Here is a 13050-nt window from a genome sequence, read left to right on the forward strand (position 1 = left end):
ACCAGTGTGAAAGATCTTGTAAGACTTCTTTAGTTTGGTCTTTAAACCTAGACTAAGGGTTGCTACCTCAAATACCTGCAGAAGCCAGGTACAAAAGAATGTAGACAGAAGTAGAGACAGGATAAGAAAAATTAATTGCCAAAAATAGAATCAAGGTTCTTAATTTTGATTAAAGTATGTGTGTAAGCATCTAACCCACAAAGATTATCATTGCAATTGTATTTTAAATTCAAAGTAGAGGGGCTGGGGATGTGGCTCAAGCGGTAGCGCGCTCGCCTGGCATGCGTGCGGCCCAGGTTCGATCCTCAGCACCACATACAAACAAATATGTTGTGTCCGCCGAAAACTAAAAAAAAAAATAAAAAATAAAAGAAATAAATATTAAAATTCTCTCTCACTCCTCTCTCTCTCTCTTAAAAGAAATTCAAAGTAGACATGAGTAAAACATACAATTAATACATTAAAAAATAATGGTTACTTTTAAATTGGAAATTGAAAATATGATACTGTTTATTCTACCCTAGTAATTGTTGTCAGCTTTGGTATTTCAAGTTAGTTTGGAATGTAGCCTTCACTCCTTCAGTGGCAATTAGTCTTATTGTTTTATAATGAAAAACTGTTTACAAATGAAATTATAAGTGACATTCTAATAGCCTGTTGTCATTGTATTTAGTTTTCAGCATTTTATTATAATTCATTAATTACCTTTGTACTCTTTATTCATGTACCAATATTGAGAAAACTGAAGTGAATAATATTAGTTCATTTTAATAAAGCTTCAAATATAGAGATTTTTTTTGTTGAATTAGTCTTAAATGCTGCAGTTTGGAAAAAAAATGTTATTCAGGCCATGATTTTTATTTCTGATTACTCAGTTTAGATTAGAAAGTAGGCCAGATTATTCCTTGTCAAGTAAGTTTTCCAAACATGATTTTGCTAGATACGAGTTGTTTGTATCACACATTTGGATATCCCTTTGCAAATATCCCTATAGAGAAGTAAGAAATATAGAAATATAGATGTCGTAATTCCAGTGTAACATCATCATGGTGGTTGAACTGAGGCATTTTCCGCTGAAATGATAATGAATAAGTTACTTTCTTTTAAATAGTTCAAATATTTTCTTTCTCTGTAACAACTGTTTAACTTTTAGTACTAAGGGAATACTATATTGTTTATCAGTCAAACCCTTGACTATGGTTCAAACAGAAGAGTATATTTTATATTTTGACCATTGCATTGATCTTTGTATCCATAACAATGTAATATTAATCCAAAGAGGTTAGGTGTCGAGTGTGTGGAAATAAATGTATCTACTCTTGAGGGACTCTGTCTAGAAGCAGCTGTCATTAGATCTAGCCCATGGTGATTGCTTAATAAATCTCTGTTGGGCTGGACACAGTGGCACATGCCTGTACTCCAGGCTGAGGCAGGAAGATCTCAAGTTTAAGGCCATCCTTAGCAATTTAGTGAGGACCTAAGCAATTTAATGAGACTTTGTCTCAAAATAAATAAAAAGAGAGCTGGGGATGTGGTTCAAGGGGTATCGCGCTCGCCTGGCATGCGCGGGGTGCTGGGTTCGATCCTCAGCACCACATAAAAAAATAAAGATGTTGTGTCCACCGAAAACTAAAAAATAAATAAATAAATAAATAATTGTTGGGGATGTGGTTCAGTGGCTAAGCACCCCTGGGTTCTATCCCCAGTACTGAAATTAAATAAATAATTACATACCTTTTGAATGAATGGATAAATGAAAAAAATCAGACCCATTTATCATTTAATTTTATATCATTATAAAATGCACATATATGTGAATAAGGGCTATTTATGTGAAAATCTGACAAAAAAACTTGACAAAATAACATTTATGAAAATTTTACTACATGTGATGCATTCTGGTTTTTAAAATTTTATTCTATTCTTTAAAATTCTCAAATGACCCATTATGTTGATACCATAAGCCACTAATGGATTGTATCCACGGTTTCAAAAACATTGTTCAATGTTCAAAAACATTGAAACCAGGAAATAATAGTGGGTAGCTTGTAGGATCATTATTGATAAGTTCTTGGTGACAGAAATAGTCATCTTTGGGAAACTTTGCAATAGATGAAATCTTAGACTAGGAAAAAAATTATTCACGAAAATTTGTTCTTATGAGAGTTGTCAAGGAATTATGTAATTAAAATTAAAATTTGAATTCTTCTTGGAATCTGACTTTTCTTCCTATTTTCTTATCAGCCTTCAAACAGTGGCCGAGCTGCAGAACTCCTTGCCAAAGAACAGGGAACGGTGCCTGGATTTATTGGTTTTGGAACATCTCATAGTGACCTAGGCTATGTTCCTGCTATTCAAGGAGCTGAAGAAATAGACAGTCTTGTAGATTCTGATTTCCGAATGGTGCTTCGGAAACTTTCTAAGAAAGACGTCACAACAAAATTAAAAGCAAGTTTTCTTGTTTTCATAAAATAAACAAAAAACACCTTTTTTTAAAAACAAAAACAAAAAACAAATGGGCATATCCAGTGCAAAGAAAAGTAAATTGTTATTAATTCTTTTACAGTCATATACTTTTTTCTGACATGTTGTTGTAAGTTTAGTTAACACTTTCTGGCTTATAAATTAGTTTGTTGCTCTGAAACATTTTAAATTTTTAGAATTTTGACTATATGTTTTTTACTATTAAGGAATGTAATTTTATCTTTTATTTAAAAATGGAGTCTTACTATATTGTCTAGACTAATCTAGAGCTTCTGGTCTGAAATGATCCTTCTGCCTCAACCCTTTTGAGTAGCTGGGATATAGACAGAGGTATCATTGTGTCCAGCTCAGCACTGTGATTTAAAAAATTTTTTTGTTTGTACATTAATTTCTTTAAAAAGCAGCTGAATAGTTTCTACTTTTATAGACTGAAACAACTGTGTATATTAATCCCTATGACATACACAGAAATAATATCTTCTCTCATTACATAAAATAGACTGAGCTTCCAGAACAGAATAATCAGTAGCCAATATTACAGTTGTTAATACTTAATGATGTTAATAAATTACTTTTAGGCCATGCAGGAATTTGGAACCATGTGTACAGAGAGAGAGACAGAAATTGTAAAAGGAGTTCTTCCATATTGGCCAAGAATTTTCTGTAAAATTTCACTTGTAAGTATTAGGAATTTACTAGTTTATTTTTGTTGTGTATGTTTGTGTGTACACACACACACACACACATATTTAGGTGAAATCATGGTGACTGTCATTTAAGTGATCCATTATTGGTGAGAGTTATGAAATCTTATGTCAGGATTGTTATGCAGTTTAAATCATGTTGGTTTGAAAGAGTGTTTAGAGTCTGTATTTTCAGAAATTAGATCATTACTAGAGAATGACACAGATACTTTGCAGTTGTAATAAATTTTGGCAGTTATTTTATTTCCTTGTATATTTGCAGCCAAAGAAGGAGAATGAATTACATGATTAGTGCCCAGCTTTGAATCTGTCTTGAATACAATCTTAATCTTACTGGGGAAGGGGAAAAAGGAAACATTAATTATTTTACATAATTTCTGATATAATAAATCCCAAGTTCTCAACATTTCAAAATAATTTCTCTGTTGTTATTCTGGGTATCAAACCTAGGGCTGTATGTATACAAAACGTATTTTTCCACTGAGCTATACCCTCAAAAAATTGATTTTTAGTTTGGCTCTGTACACAGGTGAATTCTTAATAATGGGTCATTGTAGCTTAAATAGAAATGTCTGTATTTGTATTTATTTTAAAATGACATGTTTTTTCAATAGGATCATGACCGCCGGGTTCGAGAAGCCACACAACAAGCTTTTGAAAAACTTATCCTAAAAGTAAAGAAACACTTGGCTCCCTACTTAAAAAGTGTAATGGGATATTGGTTAATGGCTCAGTGTGATACATACACACCAGCCGCATGTGCAGCAAAAGACGCATTTGAAGCAGCTTTCCCTCCAAGCAAGCAGCCTGAAGCCATAGCATTTTGTAAGGATGAAATTACCATTGTAAGTTTTTGGAAACTTTTTCTATTTTTTTCTTAAGCATTTAAGGTATTTGTTACAATGACAGTTCTCTTACCTGCCATCATAGGTGTGTCAGGAAAAAAGGTTTTTTGTTTTTTTTTGGTACCAGAGATTGAACCCAAGTGCCCTTAACCACTGAGCCACATCCCCTGCTCTTTTTGTATTTTAGTTTGAGACAGAGTCTTGCTAAATTGCTTAGGACCTTGCTAAATTTCTGAGGCTGGCTTTGAACTCACAATCCTCCTGCCTCAGCCTCCTGAGCCCTGGGATTATAGGCGTGTGCGCGCCTGGCCAGGATAAAAGTTTTATCCTCTACTTTGATCATAGTCAGCACAGAAGACTTTCATGACCTCAAAGGGTATGGGGATTTCTTTCCACCTGCTGGATGTCCTTGGACTTAATTCTGTTCTGATACTGTTTTCTTGGACATAGCTTTAATTGAGGGCTTTTTTTTTTTTTTCCCCTAGGGTGAGGATTTGTATCTTCAACCATATTTTCAAAAGGAGTCCTAATCCTTCCATTGCTTCATTTAAAATACCAAATGATCAATGTTATGAGCGTGAGGTGTCATGGATTTAGACTCTCTAAGAATTTCAGGAAAAAAATTTGTGTTTTGGTTTGGTGCTGGGGATGCTTCACAACTGAGCTGTATCCCAGGTCTTTTTTATTTTGAACCTTAGGCTGGCCTCCAACTTGGAATCCTCCTGCTTCAGCCTTCTGAGTAGCTAGAATTATATGTGTATACCACTGTGTCTGGAGAAAATGTTTTTTTTTTTTTTGGGGGGGGGGTGGGGAGACCAGGGAGTGAACTCAGGGATACTCGACCATTGAGCCACATCCCCACCCCTATTTTGTATTTTATTTAGAGACAGGGTCTGAGTTGCTTAGTGTCTCTCCGTTGCTGAGGCTGGCTTTGAACTTGTGATTCTTCTGTCTCAGCATCCCAAGCTGCTGGGATTACAGGCGTGTGCCACTATGCCCAGCAAAAATGGTTTTAAAGACAACTGATTTGTCTGTTCATAGGCCTTTCTAAAAATTTTTGATTTTGGCTTTGTTGTGGGTAGATACTTGATCACATGTGGGTTATTTTCTCCATTTTATTTTCCTGTTATTTGTCTCTGCCATAGTTCTTTATAACTATTGGGTTATAACTTTCCCAAGTTCAAAGCCAATTTATTATAGAGGTATTAGGAAAACGAAGATCAAAGTGTCAGCATTATAGTTGGATGTGATGTTGAAAGCCTGTAATTGTAGGGATCCAGGAAGACAAGGCAGGAGGATCACTAGCTCTAGACCAGCTTCAGCAATTTAGCAAGGCTCTCAGGAACTTAGCAAGTTGCTAAAAAGAAAAAAAAAACAAAACCAAAACCAAATTGGGGCTGGGAATGTAGCTCAGTGTTAAAATGCTCCTGAGTTCAATCCCTAGTACCAAAAAAAAAAAATTTGGAGGGGGGTGCATTATAAAAAATATAACACACTATCTACTACTGACCCTGTGTCATACCATTGGGTTTTGCCATTTTGCCATTATTTAGGCGTGTGACCTTGGGCAAGTTCTGTGCTTACCTATCCTCATCTGTAAAACAGGAATTGTATTTCATGGAGTTGTTATGAGGGGTGATTTTGTTTATGCACAAAATATACCTAAAGCAATACCTGGCATGTGGAAAAGCTCAATAAATGTTAGCTGCTGATACTTGAACAGTGGATTCCCTGGTACTGCACACTAGAAGTAGGCAGACTTACCCAACATTTGAAAATTTTAGACCTTCCTATTAGATAAAGCAGAGCACAATGTGTGTTCTCTCTGGGCCAGGAGATTCCTGGAAGGAAGAGGAAAGTAGAGCCTAATTTCTTTCTAAGATTTACTAATTCATTATTACATTGCATTGCTGTGTGCAAGAGAAATAAAGGAACAAGTGACCAAAAATATTTAGTGGAAAATTTCTCTTGATGGGAACTGGAAGTGTAGAAAAGGAGTACCTTGTCCTTCTTACCCCAGCAGCTGTCAGCCTTGGAAATTGATAGGAAAAGGGCAGTGAGTAAAATTCAGACCTTTTAGTTTTACTACTTGATTTTGCTTAGGTAAGATGAGGTTTATGGGATTTAAAAAAATAAACTTATCTATATTCTCTCTGTTCATCCTTGACGGTTTAATAAAATCTTAAAGACTCTGGTATTTTTCTTCCATCTTTAGGTGCTGCAAGACCATCTTCTAAAAGAAACACCTGATACACTCAGTGACCCACAGTAAGTTGTATTGTTTGTAAGTAACTCATGTTAATGATTTGTTTTACTCATAGATAACCAGATATAATTTCAATATACTATTTTCTAAAAATAAGGAATTCTAAATGCAGAGATGAGAACTTAATATATTGCAACATACCAGATGCTTTTACTTGCAAGTTGTCTTGCTATTTAATGAGAACTATCTGGGAGCTGCAGATTTAGTTCTATTAGAAAGAGATATTTATATATTTTTACCGTGTTAATCTTATGACAGTCATACTAGGAACTGTTTTCTCATTGAAAATAGTTGAAGAAACTAAGTAGTTCTAAAGTAGTTTTATTGAAAGAGTAGTAGAATGGTTTATTTCTTTTTTTTCTTTTGGTGGTACTGGGGATTGAACCCAGAGCCTATGCATGCAAGAAGGCAGATACTCTATCACTGAGCTACATCACCAGCCCTTTTTATTTTCTGAGACTTGCTAAGTTGCCAAGCATAGCCTTGAACTTGTGATCATTCTGCCTCAGCCTCTCAGGTGGCTAGAATTATAGACAGGCCGCATTGTGCTTGATTGTTTTATTTACTTTTATGTTCTAATTAAACTTAAGACTGAATAAGGGAATGTAATCAGAGATGCTTTGATATCCTTACTAGAATCCCCCCAGTACATGCTACAGAGAGCAGCATACTTGTTCAGTCATTTCAAGCAATAACTTTTCATCTTCTTTCACTTAGTACTAGTAGTAAAACTGCATTTTGAAGAGAATTGGCAAAGGGAAGAGCAGAAGATAGAAATAAAGCAACTTTGGTAGATATTTAATGATAAAACATTTAAAATAGAGATGCAAATTATGTAGTTTAACTTATTCTCAATTCTTATGTATATTTATTTTCTTTTTAAATAAAGAACTGTTCCAGAGGAAGAAAGAGAAGCTAAATTCTATCGAGTTGTAACTTGTTCTTTATTGGCATTAAAGAAATTGCTTTGCCTCTTACCTGATAATGAGCTTGATTCTCTGGAGGAAAAATTTAAGTCTCTTTTATCACAGAATAAATTTTGGAAATATGGAAAACACAATGTACCACAGGTATCTTTAAGTTTATTTTTTTTAAATTTCAAGACATTTCTTATTAAATGATTATGCTTATATTTTATGTTTATTGTTTATATTTAAAATTTTGCAAGCACATCCTTGTGGTGGGTCATTTAGGTCTGAAGTACCTCTCTTTTAGAATGGTGTTCTTTTTTTTTTCGTTCTTTTGTGTGTGTGTGTGTTTGTGTATGTGTGTGTATGTGCGTGCACACACACATGCCTGGGGATTGAATCCAGGGAACTCTTGCCTGCTGAGTACCTGCTTTACGACCAAGCTCCACCTCAACTGTCTATTTTCACGTTTTTAATTTAGTTTGAGCCTCAGGTTCAACCTTGAATTATCATTTCTTTGTTCATGATCCCTTAAAATTGTTCATGTGTGTAGCACTCTTCTCATTTAATATATTATCTTTTCTCTTTTGTCCCTATCTCTCTCCCCTTTTCCATCTCCACTGGCTGATCCTTCTGACGTTTTTAATGTATGTATTTTGTTTGTATAATCCATTCTCATTATTCATAGTAGTTTATATTCTGTGACAGTATAACTACTGAATTAGTGAATACTAAAGCTTTGCTTTTAAGGAAAATACAGAGTTAGGTTTCTATGAGCCTCTGGTTGCATTTTTTTTTTTTTTAAACTGATCAATACAGCCTTTTCTTATGGGTTTCTAGTTAAAACACTGTGTGTATCTGATTCATTAACAGTAAACTCACAAATGGCAGCACTGAACTCATGCCTGAATGAAGCTTATCTGTTACATTTTCTCTGTAAGGCACATCACTGTTTTCTTGCCCTTAGACACAGTAGTCAGCACTTCAGCACTGTACTTGGAGGCCATTTAAAATGTGAAAATCATCAACCAAAAGCACAGAGTTTTAAAAGATACGGTAAAGCTTGAAAAGAATACTTTCTATAGTTTAAGAACTAAAATAAGAAGGCAGAACATCACTTTGTTTGACCACAGCTGGGAAAGTACATTTTGCTATTTAGGTCCTTTGCATCTAAGAATGCTTTAGTATTCTTTACAGTGAATATGTCTTTGTGGCTTTTATTGTTATTATGAAATGGGCTTTCTTATTTCATTTTCTACTTTGTTTCTACTGTTATGTAGGGAGGCTGTGCTTTTATATGCTAATTTTGTATCCAGTTAACTCTTTCACTCTTCTAGACTCCAGTTCTCAAAATTGTTTGTGTAGATTTTATTGTTTTCTCTATCTTGTTATATTGCTGCAATTATAGTTATTTGGGTTTTATAGTTATTTGGGTTCTTTTTCAAGTCTTTTTTTCCCTCTTATTTATTTGTATTGACTTATTTTGTATTGTTTATTTGTCCTCTTACCATGTTAAGAAGTGGTGATAGCATATTTTTCATGTTTCCAACTTCAGTGGAAATAGTTCTAGACTTTCAATGTTAAGTGTGGTGTTTCCTGTAGATTTTATAAGGTTTGAGAATTTCCTTTTTTTTTTTTCTTTTTTGTTATTTTGGTACTAGGATTGAACCCAGGGGCACCTAACCACTGAGTCACATCCCTTACTCTTTTTATTTTTTGAGAAGGGTCTTAACTAAGTTGCTTAAGGCCTCACTAAGTTGCTGAGGCTGACCTCAAACTTGCAATCAGGCATGGACACTCCACTTGGCTTATTTTTTGTTCATTTGGCTGTTTTATAGGCCCCAAATGAGGATTCTGCTAAGAAAAAGGAATTGTGTTTACTTTAGTCATTGAAAATGTTTTTTTTTTTTTTTTTAATAAAGAGAGTGAGAGTGAGAGAGAGAGAGAGAGAATTTTTTTTAATATTTATTTTTTAGTTATCGGAGGATACAACATCTTTGTTTGTATGTGGTGCTGAGGATTGAACCTGGGCCGCAGGCATGCCAGGCGAGCGCGCTACCACTTGAGCCACATCCCCAGCCCCCATTGAAAATGTTAAATTAAATCTTTCTGCCTTTACTTTGCCCTTATAATTCCTGATGTCTTTTTAGCCATTTGATATTCTTAAGTAGATTTTAAAAAGTATTTTTATAGCTATTTAGTTTTATCAGTGGCAGGGTTTATGTGAATATTCTTATCTGCTACTACCATAAATAAATCTTATCAAACTTTACTAGGTTTTAATTTAATTCACCTTTCTATTGCTTCTTTTAGATCCGCTCAGCATATTTTGAGTTAGTGTCTGCTTTGTGCCAACGCATTCCACATTTAATGAAAGATGAAGCTTCCAAAGTGAGCCCATCTGTTCTACTTAGCATTGATGACAGTGACCCAGTTGTTTGTCCAGCACTCTGGGAGGCTGTACTCTATACACTTACAACTGTTGAGGTATGTAAGAGAGGCACATTTATGCATTGGGGGAACACTTTTCTTTCTAGTTGTATTTTAGAAATCTTAGATACAATATGAGAGAGATACCATCAGATAATAATATCTAAGACTTACTGGAAAAATGCCTCTTGGAAATAAATACTTAATCTAAATTTAGTACAAATATTCAAGTGACTATAAAAATGGTGTAGAGATTTTTATTTTACTTTGTGTTTGGCCAATATTAATTATTTTTTGAATCTATGTTTCAGTATAGTCAGCATGCCTGAATCTTATATAAGATAAAATATAATTTGTCTCTTTAAGAGACCAGCTTTTATGAAAATACTTTAAATTAAATAATTATTCCTGATTAATATTGTCCTGTAAGCATACAGAATATGTGATTTTATATGTAGTATATTTATAATTTTAGATTTTTGTTTTAATGATGGTGAGATTTTAGTCTTTTTTAGGTAAAATATTTGATTTTTATTTTTGAGAGTCTATATGTCTATGTCTCAATTGAAAAGTGTTTATGATCTCTCATTATTATTATAATCTTTTCTTTGGTTAGGACTGTTGGCTTCATGTAAATGCAAAAAAAAGTGTGTTTCCAAAGTTGTCGACTGTGGTTCGTGATGGTGGTCGGGGCCTAGCTACAGTCATATATCCGTATCTTCTGCCATTTATCAGCAAATTGCCTCAGTCCATTACAGATCCAAAGTTGGATTTCTTCAAAAATTTCCTCACCTCTCTAGTAGCAGGGTAAAGAATTTAAATTCTATGTTTTTAAAAGCAAAGGACATTTTCTTGTTTATATTCTTATTTGAATTTCTCCAAATTGTTTTGCTGTTCATTAAATACTGTTAAACTTTTTGGAAAAATACAATTGGAGTTATTGTTATTATTATTATTTTTTACTGAAATGAGGGTTTCATTGTGAGTAGTAGTCCAGGCTGGGCTTGAACTCCTGAACTCAAGTGTCCCTTCTGCCTCAGCCTCCTAAGTGGCTGGGATTAAAGCACCTGAGAATATACTCAGCTCAGTATTGTTCCTCCACACCCCACCATACTACTAAACCCATGGTGTCATGCATGCTAGGCAACCACGCTGTCATTGAGCTATACCTCCAGCCCAGACTTCTTTTTTGGGGTACTCTCAAGGCTTCTTATTAGTACCTAGCAAAAAGCTAGGTAAATATGGTGAAATTCCTAGAAGAAATAGTCCATTTTTCAAATGTTATATTATTCTAATATTGATAACAAATGCCTTAATGCAGAAAATGAACCAGTTTTTCACTGATAAATTTTATAGTTGTTTATTAATACTTGAAAAATCTTTTCACTTAGTAAAAGATATACAGTTATGGTTCAAATTTCTATTTCTTCTTATGTTCTTATTCATGAAAGAGTAATCTATAGTTATTTATTATTTCTTAGGCTGGCAACAGAGAGAATTAGAACCAGCTTTTCAGAGTGTTCAGCAGTAGTGTCTGCTTTTTTTGAATGCTTACGTTTTATAATGCAACAAAACTTAGGCGAGGAAGAGATTGAACAGATGCTCATCAATGATCAGGTACTTAACATGAAAATCATCAATGCTTTGTACAAATATAATAAAGACATAAGCTCATTGTGTCTTGTTGCCATTTTCAGTAGTTAGCCTTCCATATATAGATTTTATTTAAATAATGTGTATGTTCGACCAAGTAAGTAAAAATTCTATTTTGTTAGTTTCTAGTGTAATATAATATCGAATGACTATGCATTAGGCTGATTAAATACTCCAAGTTCTGGATTTAAAATCCTGTTTGAGATATATACAGTGCAAAATTTTCTGAATTTGAAAGATGCTGTTATCTTTTGTTATTAAGTTTAAATTGTATAATATCATCTTGTTACTTTTAAAATACTCAAATACATTTATACTTTTGTGAGCAGTTGGGCTTGGCTTTTAAATCTAGTGATGAAAGCAGGTTCCACAGTATGGTCCCTACAATATGAAATTACAGAAGACTAGATCTTAGTTGTTGTTGTCTTAGATAGGTAACTTCTCTTACCTTTGAAATTTATTAAGAAGAAGTTATGAATTCTTTAGGCCTCATCTTTTACTTGTAGTCTCATATCTAGATGTTCCTGTAAAAGAAAGAAAAGCAAAAATTACCTGAAAAAGTCATGAAGATGCAAAGAAAACTGGATTATAAATCATGGTTAATCATAGCACAAAAATAAATAATTTCAGGTGGAATATGGTAGAATCATTAAGCTTTTTGTATGATAGAAAAATGATCTTTTTTTCACAGTTCTGAGGAAAAATTGTTTTTTGGTTATTAAATATGAAATTTTATAGTCTTATAAATTTGTTTAAAATTTATTTTTCTTGAAAACTGAATGTTTATATATTTTACTTTCTCTTTCAGTTGATCCCTTTTATTGATACAGTTCTCAAAGATCCAGGATTGCAACATGGTCAATTATTTAACCATTTAGCAGAAACTTTAAGTTCCTGGGAAGCTAAAGCAGACATAGAAAAAGATGATAAAATGGTGCAAAACTTGGAGAATGTACTGTTCAATTTCTGGGAAAAACTATCAGAGATCTGTGTCGAGAAAATCAATGAGCCAGAGGCTGATGTTAAATCTGTTTTGGGTGTATCTAACCTGTTAGAGGTCCTTCAGAAGCCAAAGAGCTCCTTGAAATCAAATAAAAAAAAAAATGGTAAGGTTAGATTTGCTGATCAGACATCTGAAGGTAATAAAGAGATTGAAAAATATGTATCTTCAGAAGGAGAGAACAGTGAAGCCTCTGAATTACCAACTGAATCTGAATCTTTTCTCACTAATAATTCTTCAGACATTATGTCTCCTCTAAGGAAAAAACCTTTGGAAGACTTGGTCTGTAAACTTGCAGAGATGAGTATTAATTATGTTAATGAACAAAAGTCAGAGCAACATTTAAGGTTTCTGTCTACTCTTCTTGACTCCTTCTCTTCAAGCCAAGTATTTAAAATGCTCCTTGGTGATGAAAAAGAGAGTATTGTCAAAGGCAAACCTCTTGAAATAACCAAACTTGCACAAAAAAATCCTGCAGTGCAATTTTTATATCGTAAACTAATAGGTTGGCTAAATGAAGATCAAAGGAAAGATGCTGGTTTCCTGGTGGACATTTTGTATAGTGCCCTCTGTTGCTGTGACAGTGACGTAGAAAGAAAAGATGTCTTGGATGATCTAACCAAGGTATTACTTTTGTATATCTTTCTAAGTTATTGTAATAATAAATGAGAGTAAGAAGTTTTCTTGGGATTGTTTTTGCTTTATTTCTTGCCTATGAATGTCAATGTAAAAACAAGCAATATGGGCTGGGGATATAGCT

General features: G+C 33.7%; 1 protein-coding gene across 2 annotated transcripts in view; it reads left to right on the forward strand.

Annotated features, from left to right (window-relative positions):
- Window positions 1–13050, forward strand: part of Ltn1 (listerin E3 ubiquitin protein ligase 1) — a 45988-nt gene that overhangs the window by 3473 nt on the left and 29465 nt on the right. For both annotated transcript variants that reach the window (XM_027929211.3, XM_071615108.1), the window contains exons 2-10: window positions 2245–2448; window positions 3063–3161; window positions 3803–4033; window positions 6249–6301; window positions 7189–7369; window positions 9521–9694; window positions 10254–10444; window positions 11119–11254; window positions 12099–12914. In XM_027929211.3, the coding sequence (XP_027785012.3) occupies window positions 2245–2448; window positions 3063–3161; window positions 3803–4033; window positions 6249–6301; window positions 7189–7369; window positions 9521–9694; window positions 10254–10444; window positions 11119–11254; window positions 12099–12914 (2085 nt within the window). The remainder of the gene's footprint in view (window positions 1–2244; window positions 2449–3062; window positions 3162–3802; window positions 4034–6248; window positions 6302–7188; window positions 7370–9520; window positions 9695–10253; window positions 10445–11118; window positions 11255–12098; window positions 12915–13050) is intronic.

The sequence above is a fragment of the Marmota flaviventris genome, chromosome 8 (genome assembly GCF_047511675.1).
Source record: "Marmota flaviventris isolate mMarFla1 chromosome 8, mMarFla1.hap1, whole genome shotgun sequence".
NCBI classification, from domain to species: domain Eukaryota; kingdom Metazoa; phylum Chordata; class Mammalia; order Rodentia; family Sciuridae; genus Marmota; species Marmota flaviventris.